The sequence below is a fragment of the Coffea eugenioides genome, chromosome 8, assembly GCF_003713205.1.
Source record: "Coffea eugenioides isolate CCC68of chromosome 8, Ceug_1.0, whole genome shotgun sequence".
NCBI classification, from domain to species: domain Eukaryota; kingdom Viridiplantae; phylum Streptophyta; class Magnoliopsida; order Gentianales; family Rubiaceae; genus Coffea; species Coffea eugenioides.
Genome location: NC_040042.1, coordinates 1,243,337 through 1,256,281, shown reverse-complemented (window position 1 = coordinate 1,256,281; position 12,945 = coordinate 1,243,337). Strand labels below are relative to the sequence as shown.

Here is a 12,945-nt window from a genome sequence, read left to right as displayed (position 1 = left end):
AGTTCACAGGTACATCCATTGGCTGCATTCCTTTCGTCCCACCTCTAAGTCCTAAGAAAAGAATTAATAACTTTCAGTTTAATCACGACTTCTTACCTAAACTTTGATGCTCATTTAGTTTTTGAGGATTTAGTTTTTTCTTCAAATGGACAAAAACCGACCCAAAGGCGACGAGAAGAGAAAGAGAGATGCATAAAGGGACCATAAACAACAACTATTTCATCAAATTTCCCTACTCATTGAGGATCAAATTTCAAAACGACCCCAAGGGCCAAACATTACTTCTAAATTTCGTTTCGAAACTACTTATCAAGAGAATAAATGCTTTGTTTTATCCACGAGCTATGAATGGATCAGTACAAATTTTTCTATCCATATGTACTGTACAGCATCGTGATTGCAGGTTCTGTTCAACATTAGCTTGATGAGTTAAATAATGATCCAATAATGCAGGGTGAGTAATGGTAGGTTGAAGAAATCAGTCACACCAATTTTTTATCCAACCTCGTTGTGATTAGATATTCAAATGAATGCGTTATTTATGCCAAAGCACACCTACTCGTAAATAAAATTCGCAGATGAATAATTCTCAATGTACAAACATTTATCAAAACAATGAAGTGTAGTACAATATTACTTGTTTGCTAGTGGGATACTAATTTAGGCCTCAGAGATTGTACTACATATGATGTAGAAAAGTGGCGAGGATCGATGTAACCAGCGAACAAGCGAATAAGGGTCGTTCACGGCAACAGGCGGTTTTGGAGCCGAAAAAGCCTTCCCCCGTCCGCCCTTCCCCTCGCCTGCTCACCAACTCCTGTCCCTACCCATACTCTCCGGGTGCATCCGTTCCGTCTCACTATCATTATTAATTTTTATTTGATTTAACTTTTTTCTATTTATATAGATCTAATAATAATTTTATTAATCATTTTTTTTTAAAATTTTATCAAAATATTACATCATTTTATCATAACAACATAACATATTACTTAATTCGTGCAAATATATTATATAAAAACAATAATATAGCATTTATTTCATGTTGTACATATAAAAATATACATGAATGTTGTACTATGTTGAAATTTAGGTGCTGCAGGGGACAGGAGATGGAAATGGGGGTATGTTCCCCCCATCCCCCACCCCATTTGAGGCGGTGGAGAAAAATCCTCCAACCTCCGCCCCTCGACCCCCGTCCCATTTCTATATTCGTGGGTATTCGTCTCCGTTGCCATCTCTTGTGATTTAAAGTTCAACGATGAGTAATTGATTGGTTGTATAGAAACTTTCTTGATTGCGAATCAAAATAACAAATTTAAATGTTGTTGTATCATATAATGTAGTACATTGAGGAAATAAAGGTTTAAAATTTAAATGTACTTCAAGACTGTAAATCCAAATTCTTGAAGTCATGATTGGTTCCTTGAACATATGAACGCTTCTAGATGTGCTGTCCTCAACACCCTTGGCTTTTTTTCCCAAGACCCAAAGAAAGAAGAATAAAAACCCAAAGAGAAAAATGAAAGAAAATAGTGTGCAGAATGTCTAAGGATTTGGTCTAGTATGTTTAATTGTTCTTCTTAGGAAACTGTATACTAACTTGATAATTTTGTGATGAAACACCTTTTAGCATTTCAAATAGACTTTTTATGGATTTGAGTTAAAATTGTTACATTGGTATTAGAAATAAGGGGCTAGATGCAATTCTAGAATTCTCATGGGAGTTAAGAAAATTTTTTGAAAACCTTAGAAGAGGTCTTTGAAAATTTTCCCTTTTTATACCAACCTCTATAAATTTTAGTTAATTTCATTTTGCAGCCTTCAGCTATACTCCATTTTTTACTTTAGTTCCTAAACTCTAAATTGGGGTATTTTGGTTTTGAAACTATATACTGATTCCCATTTTAGTCCATAAACTCTAAATACAGACAGTTTAATAACTAAACTATACCCTAGTTCCCACTTTGTATCCCAAAATCCTTTCTTTCCCTAAATTTTAGAATTCTTTCTGGTTATTATTAATCTGATTTTACAACCTGTAATCGCACTACTCAAATGACTTATTCCGTTAGCTTTGGGGTTTTTGTAACGATTCAACTTACTTGCTACGGTTTTAATAGTTTAAGATCTAAAGTGTCCCAATGTATAAACTAGGAATCAAAATAGAAATTAAGATATAATTGCAGAGTACAAAATAGAAGTAACCCCTATAAATTTCCTCGAGAACATCCAAAGCTTCTGCATCCACAAAGTAGTTAGCACCATGGAAGCGCCCACTTTGATGGTCCTCTTAGCTTTCTTTTCTGCTCTTTTGGCTTCTTTGTGTATCCTGAAACTTGTCTATTCTCTTTGGTGGACACCCAAATTGATTGAGAAAGAATTGAAGCAACAAGGGGTTGGAGGAAGATCTTACAATTTTCCTTATGGGGACAAGCTAGCTACCAAGAAGCTGATGATAGAAGCATGGTCCATTCCCATGAGTTTGAACCACGAAATTATACCTCGTGTCGACCCTTTGCTTCATCAAATTGTGCGGACATGTGGTTAGATCAACTTTGTCTGTCCCTGCATTCTTTTCTGATTTTTTCAATCATCCAGTACTGATCATTTCTTCTCTAGCCTCTTGGAGAAACCTTCATGGATCTTCCCATTTCAACGTATAAGGATTTATATAATTGTAATTAAAAGAGAACAAATCAGGAATGTATTGTATATGTATTACAGGTGATCAAGTGACGCATAAATGTTAACAGAACGCATGAAAATAAGGGATTTATCCTGTTATGTTTTTAGTTTTATTTGATACATGCATGATACTTATCAAGAACAATGCATTTACCGTTTTGTGAGATTTTTAGTCATACCTGCGCCTAACTGACTCTATGGAGATGATTTTAAATTACATGGGATATGAAAACTAGTAATAGAATTTGGCATGTCATAAAAATTAGCTCAAAAAATATTTCTGCAAGGAGATCATGGCTCCGTTGACTTGTGATATATTGAAGGAGGTATGGTTTTAAATTGCAAAAATAGGTAAAGTATGTCTGAGTTGGAATGGAACAAGGCCAAGATTGATACTGGGGAAGGCAGAGCTGGTGAGGCTGATACTAAACAACAAGAATGGTCACTTCCAAAAACCTCCACCGAACCCTCTTTTTAATCTTTTGACGCTGGGACTCTCAACCTTGGAAGGGGAGGAATGGGCCAAGCGTAGAAGATTAATTATCCCTGCATTCCATCACGACAACCTTGGAAGGTAGTTTCTGCTTTTTGTTATAAATAAGGGATTTAGCCTTCCTGCAAGATTAACAATTTACTGTTCCGTTGTATGTGCAATGGAAAGAGGAAAAGGAAATAGGCTTGAACTATGTACCACCAAAAAAAAAAGAAGCTTGAACTCTTTTTTTTTTTTCCGTTGACAATATAATTTCTAATATTCTCCTACTCCGACTCTAAACTAAAGGGTGCGGGTGAATCCAAAGGAATCAATGGTGGACTAAAAGAAACTAAACCATTACAAAACCAGACACGTGTACTATACGTCCTAGTGAAATTTCAAGAAATTCTGAATTGAAATGCAAGTTGGGGGTTTAGAACCCCCCAACCTACATCCAAGTCCTTCCAAGTGGCCAACTCCGTCAGGTTGGGTTGGTTTGCAGGGCTTGAACTGGCTTATAAATAATTTGAACCAAAGGAAAGGGAGGAAAATAACCTTTAGGATTTTAGGCATTGATGAATTATGTCCAATTTGCACTTTGTCCCAAAACTTTTAATTTTAGCACTTTGGTGCATTATATTATCAACATATTGCGGACTATTCAACACAACTATAACCTAATAATTTTTTGTAAAATATTTGTCAAAAAAAGATCATTAGAGGTATTAAAGTTTTATTGTTCAAAATATGCTATCAAAGTTTCCTGATTTTCGATTGATTTAATAAATGTACAATAAATTGCGTGTATAAGTTAGTTAATTGCTATTGTTGATAACTTAGGGTTCAAAGTAAAGGAATAATAGCTTTAGGTGCAAATAGCAATTAGCCCTTTGGTTTTGACAAAGAGTTTCAAAATTTTTCTTACAAAAAGAATATGAAACTTTATCAGGCTTTCTCCATTAAATACATTGCAATAGAAAGAAGGGTAAATTACATCTAACCCTCTTAAAATTTAACCAAATTACCAAATAAATTCTGTGATTTGACCAAATTACAGTCAAATCCCACAAATTCCCCCTATTAATTGTCGTTAAAAATGATGCTTACATCAATAAAAATATATGTCTGAAAGTACCGAATCGCCCTTTTGTAAATTGAGTTGATTACAATTACCTCCCTTGAGGTTTTTCTCAAATGATATTTACCCTCTGAGACTTGTCCAAATGACAAAATGAATGCTACAGTTTATACAAATTAGTCGAATGCTTTAAATAGCCAAAATTTTATTAAATTAGCGTTCTGTCTTAGTAAATTGCAAAATTCTAAAAATTTTCATTAGTTACAAGTTTTTTCCAACCATTAGGTTACAATAAGTGTAAGTCATAGCATTTTGGTCATTGATACATTTTCTTAAAACACTATTATTACTACTTTTCTATTAAAAAACCCTTTTTCATGTAAATTGGCAAATACTCAAGTTCTGTTTTCCATAGAAGGAAATAAATATTAATTTAAATCCACCTCTATATACCTAGTTAGAAGTAAAAATCCAACAAAGATACTCATCAAATATTAAGGATAAAATTTTGAATTATATTTTATATAAAAACCACATTTTTCTAGCTAAAAATTATTATTGCATTCTAGATTTTACTTTTAAATAAATTTGATAATTGATATATAGAATAATGGGTTGAGAAAGTCTAGTGGTGGCTGAAATAAACCATAGAAGAAAAAGAGGAGAAGTAAGATTTTTTTTTTAAGTTTTCATTTCATAAGAGTTAGTAATTGATTGTTTTCTTTTAGTTTGAGTTTTATTTTTTCTTGGATCACATTAAGAGGCTTTTTTCAATAAAAAATGATTGGGCATTAAAATTTTATGGTCTTTCTTCGTAATTCGGACAAACCTCAAAGGAGATAATATATAGGATTTTGCAGAGCGCAATTTTGTCATTTCTCTACTACCGTCAATTAGGTTTGAATATTGTTACTCATAAGGGGGCAATTGTAATTTGGTCAAACTACAAGGCTTATCTAGTAATTTGGTTAAACCTTAGAAGAGGTAGATCTACTTAACCTTAAAAAGAACATTTCTGAATCTGATGTCAAAATAGCTATTCATCAAACGATACATGTTCCTCAAAAATTTCATCAAATGTTAAAAACCTGCATGAACTTTATTGCCATTTTTTTTTTCCGAACATGATAAATTTTATTCCAAACCTACTCCCACTCTACAATAAGGGGAAAAAGTGGATCCAAGAGGGTCAAAAGGGAACTCGAATGTAACTAAATCACCACAAGACCAAACGAAAATTTTCACAAAATCCTGGACAATAATACAGGTTAAGGGATTTGATCTCTTGATGTATATCCAAGGAGAGTTTTAAAACTCTCCCTGGTGGCCAACTATTAACTTTATTGTCATTCGGGGACAACTTTATCATAATTCTGCAAGTAATGCGAAGGAAAAGCACAAGAGCATTATCTCGATGAAGTTGCATGCCTTAACTAATAATTGAACTTCATGCCTATGTAATTTTGGAAACAGGGAATGGTACCACAGGTTTTAGTAAGTTGTTGCAATCTCATTGATCGATGGAAGATGCTGCTTGCAGCCGATGGACGAAGCGAAATTGATATCAATTCTGAATTGCATGGTCTTTCTGCAGATGTGATTTCTAGAGCAGCCTTCGGAAGTAGCTATAAAGAAGGAAAGAAGATCTTTGAACATCAAAAAGAGCAAGCTGTGCTGGCAAGTGAAGCATATCGAGCTTTGTACCTCCCAGGACTCAGGTAGATTTCCATTTGTAAATTAGAAAGAAACAAATCATAGCTCGGATTCAATTTTTTGTGTTCTGTTTTATAAGGTAAAAAAATCAATGCAATCTATGGACGAATCTTTATAATGTTAGCAAAAAATAGTCACTCCTCACATATGTTTGAGCAATTCATTTGTTTTATCTCTAAATTTGCTTGAACGGTTGGTTATACAGGTTTCTACCAACTAAGAAGAATAGAAGGAGATATCAGGTGGATATAGAGATCAAAGCAATGTTAAGAGATCTAATTTGCAAGAAGCAAAAGGCAATGCAAGATGGCGAAGCAGGTAATGCTGATCTGCTTGGATTGCTGTTGCAATGCAAAGAAGAAAAGGGAAATGACATGACAATTGAGGATGTAATAGAGGAGTGTAAGCAGTTCTACCTTGCCGGCCAAGAGAACACTGCTCTCTGGCTTACATGGACCCTCATACTCCTGTCTATGCATCCGGCCTGGCAAGAGAAAGCCAGACAAGAGGTTCTACGAATTTGTGGAAAGTCCCCCCCTGAGATGGATATCTTGCACCGGCTCAATATTGTAAGTGTGAATATGTTGTTGACTCCAATTCTTTTCATCTTTGCGAGCTTGATCGCCAAGATACATAGAAATCTTTTGATGTGTTCTATTTCATTAGTAAAAGGTAGCATGAAACTTTCCCCATCGTCTCTTAATGTTGCTATCTATTAACCGGGGACTACTACTGTGTAAGAATTGCTTAATTTACCACTATGCATAATGTGGTCGAAATTGTTCTTGTAGGTTACAATGGTGTTGTTTGAAGTCCTAAGAGTATATCCACCGGTAACTTGCACGGTGAGATATACCGTCCAAAGAACTAAGGTAGGGGCCATTTCCATCCCTGCAGGGGTTGAAGTTTACCTACCAATAATGCTGTTGCATCATGATCCCGAGTATTGGGGAGATGATGCAGAAGAATTCAATCCAGAGAGGTTTGCTGAAGGAGTTTCCAAGGCATCAGGGGAGCAATTGGCATTTTATCCCTTTGGCTGGGGACCAAGGATTTGCTTAGGCCTAGACTTCGCAATGATAGAAGCAAAATTGGCTCTGGCTATGATTTTGCAGCACTTCTCATTCAAGCTCTCACCTTCATACACTCATGCTCCCTATACCAGGCTTACTCTTCACCCACAACATGGAGCTCCACTTATATTGAAGCCCATTTGAGTATTCTTTCAGGACAGAAAAGAGCTTATTACTACTGTGACTACTGATCATGTGGAGATTTGGCTGGATTTTGCATTTCTGTGGGTCAATTAGAGCAGTCCCTTTGCCATGTTAATTACATTGAATATTGGTACCAATTCAATAATATCAGAGTACCTATCTCAAATATTTCTAAATTCACATGCACATACATTGGCTCCATTCCTTTCGTCCCACCTATAAGTCTTAAAAAATAACTAAAAACTTTCAGTTTGATCACGACTTCTTACTCTTTGGTTTTTTTTTTTTCCTTGTCAATCAACAACATCTATACTATTCTATTCTACAAGGCGGAGGAGCCAAACTGAGTAATATAAGGGGTTAGAGGAAAGACAGGTCTATCTAGACCAAACTGGTTTTGCATAATTGTCAGTTCTACCAACGGAGATTTTTAAAAATTTAATCCATGCGTTAAAAAAAAATTATGTGCATGCATTAATTTACAAGAATTTGCAATCCCGAGTTGTTTGTTTCCACTTTTGCTCGTTGGCATTAATTAGCCTTCCATTCGACAACAGAAGATGAGGAAAAAACAAAATAAAACAACGCTAATTAGTTTCCATTTTTTTTCCTAAACACCAGAAAACGCAGAACATAAATTATTGGAGATGAAGAAAATGATTGTTAAATATAAGTGTAAATGTGTAATTTTTAATTTCAATTACCAATAATAGAAGAAGTTTTTAATTTTAATTCCAGTGTAAAAATGTTTTTAAGAAACAGTGATACACATTGTAAGTTTATTGCACGGAGTAATTATACTAGTCAATAATGAATGATTTCATATCATATGCAAAATGTGAATTGAAACATTGGCAAATTTGGACAGAAAAGAACAGATTGGGGGCTGCCTATCACTTAAAATGAGTCATATATTCCCTCGGTCCATTGTTCATATCAAATCACTTTTTCACCTTTTTCATTGTTTCAAAATTAGAGTCATGCTACACTATTTTCCTTCTAACGTTCCCTCAGTCCTCTTGATCGTTTGCCAAATCAATTATAGAAAAGATCAAGAAACAAAAAATAAATAAAAATAAAAGAGTAATATACAGTACATCAAGTCGTTAACAACATCACACAATATACACGACGTAGTATACAATAAATAAGGTAAAATACAGAAAAAAAAAAAAAGGAAAAAGATGCAATGTCGTCTATTGCTGCTGTTGCTGCTTGCTAGGAAAGATTATATGTTTTCTTCTTCTCGGCCCACAGCCAGCGGTCTCTCCATTTCCTATCATCTGTATAGTAACCAATGAGAATTTCAGGAATGTGTGCGATTTTTGTGTAATCTTCACTTTCTTCCTTCTGATTCTCTAACAGCTTCTCTCTCAATTGAGAACTCGTCTCATACAAAGTCAGGCGCTGAAGATTGCTCAAGTGCTGAATACCCAAAGGTAACTCCTCTAGTAATGGAAGTTGTTGCAGAAATAGTAGATGCAGACGAGGCAATGCACCCTCCTCCACTCTCATCCATCTCAACCCTTCCATCCTCTTTAGGTGCAACCTCTTCAGCATTAGAAACCCTCCAACCTTGAAACACAACTCTTCTCCCTGGTAAGATCCACAGAAATTAATTTCACCCAAATTGGGCAAATGTTGGAGGGATTCAAGCGGATCCTCCTCACTCCTTAACCTGCTCCAGTCCAAATCTATTCTTACCAAGCCGTGAAGACGAGCTACCCATTGTGGCATCTTTTCTAAGCGGCCACACAAAAACAGCATACGAAGAGATTGAAGAAACAAAGAAGAAAGAGAAGGATGATGATGATTTAGATCGATTATATCATGATCATCACCTTTTCCAATTGAATCAACACTTAATTCCCGAAGACTGGTGAGGTTGGCAAGGGAGGAGCAGAGCTCCTTTCCATCTTCTCTTCTTAACTTTGTAATATATAGCTTTCTTAATTGGGTCAGCTTTCCTATCTCCTTAACTATTGTGGATCCACTACTTGCATCTATGCAGTTTAATTCTTCTAGGGCAAGAAGCCCTCCCATATTTGAGGGAGCTTTAAATCCATGAAATCCATAATCATCATCTGAAGTATCAACTGGTTGATATACTCTGAGAACTCGAAGCTTTTGCAGCTTTAGGATTTCCAAGGGCAATTCCCTAACTCTGGTGTGACCCAAATCCAGATACTCCAAATGTTGAAGCTTTCCAATGGCTTTCGGGACTCTCTCCACTCCTGTGCCACCTAGATCCAGATGCTTGAGATGAAACATCTTGAAAATCTCATTTGGTATTTCCTCCTGGGTCTCTTGACCACCCAAATCCAAAACCTTTAACAGCTTACTACTCCTTGAAACTTCCGATAACAGCGTTTTGAATAGTAGCTGGTTCGTGGATTCAATCGTAACGAATGACCGAAAGTGGTCAAAGCAATAATTTGGTCTTTGTTGGTGGTGCTGGGTGTTGTTACTGCTACTACTATGAACTACTAGATGGCGTACCTTCTCAGACGGCCACATCGTTGGTTGTCCGGTAGTAACTGTGACCATGTTTTGTCCCCTGGACTTGAGAAGAATAATTTCTCTCAATAGGTCATGGATTCGACAAGTGTCGGGTGCTCCTTCGTAAAACACACCAGTCACTTGAATTAGGCTTCTATTGACGAGTTCAGTGAGATAACCCCAAGCTACATCTTCAATACTCCTTCCTTCTCTCCGTTCGACATACCTTTCAGCAATCCACAAATTAATTAGTCCTTCGCATTCTATTTCATAATCCTCTGGATAGATACTTGTGTACAACAGGCATGTCTTTAGATGCCAAGGCAAATCACCATAACTAAGAGAGAGTATCCTTTTAACTCTGTCCAACTTACCAGTGCCTTCTAATTCACCCCCAAGACTGCCTCGAACTATCTCCCATTCCTCTGTTCTGTTTACATCTTTCAAAGCCAAAAGCCCACTGATTGCAAGAATCGCAAGGGGCAAGCCCTCACATTTATCCAATACACCTTTGGCAACATCCATCAAATGGCCAGGGCAACTATTTCCCTTAAAGATCTTGTTACAAAACAGGGTCCACGAATCTTCAAAGGACAATGACTCCATTCTGTGGATATAACCTAGAGATTCTGTACAAGAGGCAGAGGCTACATCAGCTTTCCGAGTTGTTAGCATGACACGGTTGCCGTAACTACTCTCGGGCAGTGCAAATTTGATGGTATTCCAAAATTCCACGTCCCATACATCATCAAAAACAATTGCATACCTTCCAGCTTGTTGAAGAAAATCTTTGACAATTTTTTTCAGCCCAGTGGTATTCAAAGACTCGATCGATTGTGGGACTGGTTTCTTCCCTTCCTCGTGTAACTGCCGAATCAAGTCTTTCAGGAGGTACTGAAAGTCACATGTTTGAGAGACAGTCACCCAAGCACGAACTGGGAAATGCCTTCTGACTTCAGGATCCTCGTGGACTCTTTTCACTAGGGTAGTTTTGCCGAGTCCTCCCATACCAACCACTGAAACAACTTTCAGTTGGTGATCATCCCCTTCGAGGAGCTCAGAAATAAGACGGTTCTTGGGCTGGTCAATGCCAACTAATTTAGCTTCTTCCACAAGCAGTGCGTCATCTCTGCTATAGCGCCAGGTTGTGTTGTTCACAGCCGAAAGTGAGTTGGACGCTGGGGCAGAGATACCATATTCGGATTGGTATCTTTGATGAGCTTCAGAAATACTTTTGATTCTGGACTTGATGCTTTGTATTTCGCTAGCAACTCGATGACGAGCTCTCAAATTCTTGATGGAGCTGAAAATTCTCCGAACAGAGCCGTAGAATCCTGTTGCGCGATGCCGAGCAAAGCGAGCTAAAAATTCATCAAGAATGTCCTCAGTGTCATAAGCAGCATCTCGCACTTGCTTGATCCATTGTTGGAGCGTGGGTTGAGCATCTTCTTCTTTTGCTTCTGCCTCTTGCAGGAAAGCTCTCATTTGCTCCAACTCATCCCTGATGAATTGAACCTCTTGCCGAACCCCTCCCAGTAGTCGTCCCTCCTCGCGCAGAAAAGTTGACAGTTGATCCAGGACAAAAGAGAGAACTGTTTCTGCCATTTTCAGTCTTTCTTTCTAACTTAAGAACGTTGGGGAAGGCGGCTTCTGGTTTATAGGACAGCCCACTTGCAGTATCTTGAAAGGAAGAAGGAAGAGGAGGCTATAGATTCATAAGCTGATGAACTTCGATGCTATATGGTGCAGTATTTATCAAAAAGAAAAAGAAAGAATTAGCCAATTAGAAGAAACTAAAGCAAGAAACATGATTGTGAAAAACGAAGCTGCCTTACCTTACCTGCCACAATATAAAATCATGGAAGCCATTAAGAAGACTGTGTGTTTGCACATGAAGACTGTGTGTTTGCACATGTCTTCGGGACCTTCTTTCAACAGTGGGTTCTTTACGAGGGGAAGGAATAAAGTTAAAACGCGGTTGGGCTGGACATTATTGATTTCTTTTAACGAAGAAATAAAACTACTGCAAAATGTTTTGCCCCTTCTGCTGACTAATTTCTGCTGGCATTTTCCTTCCTTCCACTATGCAATTATTTATTTTGGTGATTCGTGCCAAACATATTGCTCTAAAGTGTGGTATCTCAAAACAATCAATTAATAAAGGGAATCCATTGAGTATCACTTGAATTTTTTAGTCTCATTACTTGTGTATCAACTATTATTTGATAATCTAATATATCTTTTGATTGGAAATTAAAAAATAAAATGTCTTGTAAGTCTAAAAACTAACATGCCTAATAAAATTTTATACGACCTAAAAGTATATTAGTTTGGAAACTAACTTTATTTTTTCAATTATTGTAAATGATTTCAGAGGACTAATTTTTGTAAACTTTAATCCTAATTACATAATGACATTTGTATCTGTGTATCCTCATTAAAACATACACAAAAACTATGTAAACATATTTTTTAATGTTCAAATATATTATCTAGACACAGACTAATTCAAATATTGGAGTAGAGATGTTTTACTTTGTTAATCAATATTTGTCCAAGCCTATTAATAGAGAAAAATAATACTACACGAGCATGTAAGCCCTCTTTTTCTCTTTTACTCTAGTATGCAGCTATATTATTTTCGTTTTCTTCATTTTTTTTGAAAAAAAAAATCATTCTTAATTAAGAAAATTATGGATTATAAATTATTTGAGATATTTTTACTGTAACACTTTTTGTGATGTGATATATGTGAGATAAAAAGGTGTATTGAAAATATTTGGGCAAATAATCTCCTATCCAAACACACTCAGTGCTTTGTTTGGATTGTAAATTATTTGAGATATTTTTACTGTAGCACTCTTTGTAATGTGATGTATGTGAGTTAAAAAGGTAATTGATAAAATAAAAAGGTGTGTTGAAAATTATAATAATGATGTAAGCAAATAAATTTTAGCAAATAATCCTCTATCGAAACAAACTTACTAAGCAAATAATCCTACTCATAACTTCACAAGTCAAAAGATCATGCAAAGTAAATTAAAGATCTAGAAACTACACACAAGAATCTCGGATTATAGGTTAGGAATTCAAATCCCACAACCTATAATTAAAAAAATCTAGATGATGTGTCAAGGCATCTATATAGTTTAGATGATGCTGCTTATGTAATTCAATTCGGTCCTGTTAGTATAGAACAGTGCTATTCTTAATGTTGAAAAAAATAATAAAAAATAAAATTTCCAACATCCTAGATGTTTGGCATCCTTTTGTAT

The 12,945-nt window shown here is 36.0% G+C and overlaps 1 protein-coding gene and 1 pseudogene across 1 annotated transcript; one reads left to right on the top strand and one right to left on the bottom strand.

Moving 5' to 3' along the window:
• The first annotated feature begins 2,266 nt into the window (after positions 1-2,266).
• LOC113779390 lies at positions 2,267-7,171 on the top strand (annotated as a pseudogene).
• Positions 7,172-8,389: 1,218 nt separating this feature from the next.
• Positions 8,390-11,464, bottom strand: LOC113779389 (disease resistance protein RPM1-like). Its single transcript, XM_027324958.1, has one exon. The coding sequence runs from the start codon at positions 11,273-11,275 to the stop codon at positions 8,390-8,392; it is 2,886 nt and encodes a 961-aa protein (XP_027180759.1). The 5' UTR covers positions 11,276-11,464.
• Between the last annotated feature and the right edge of the window lie 1,481 nt (positions 11,465-12,945).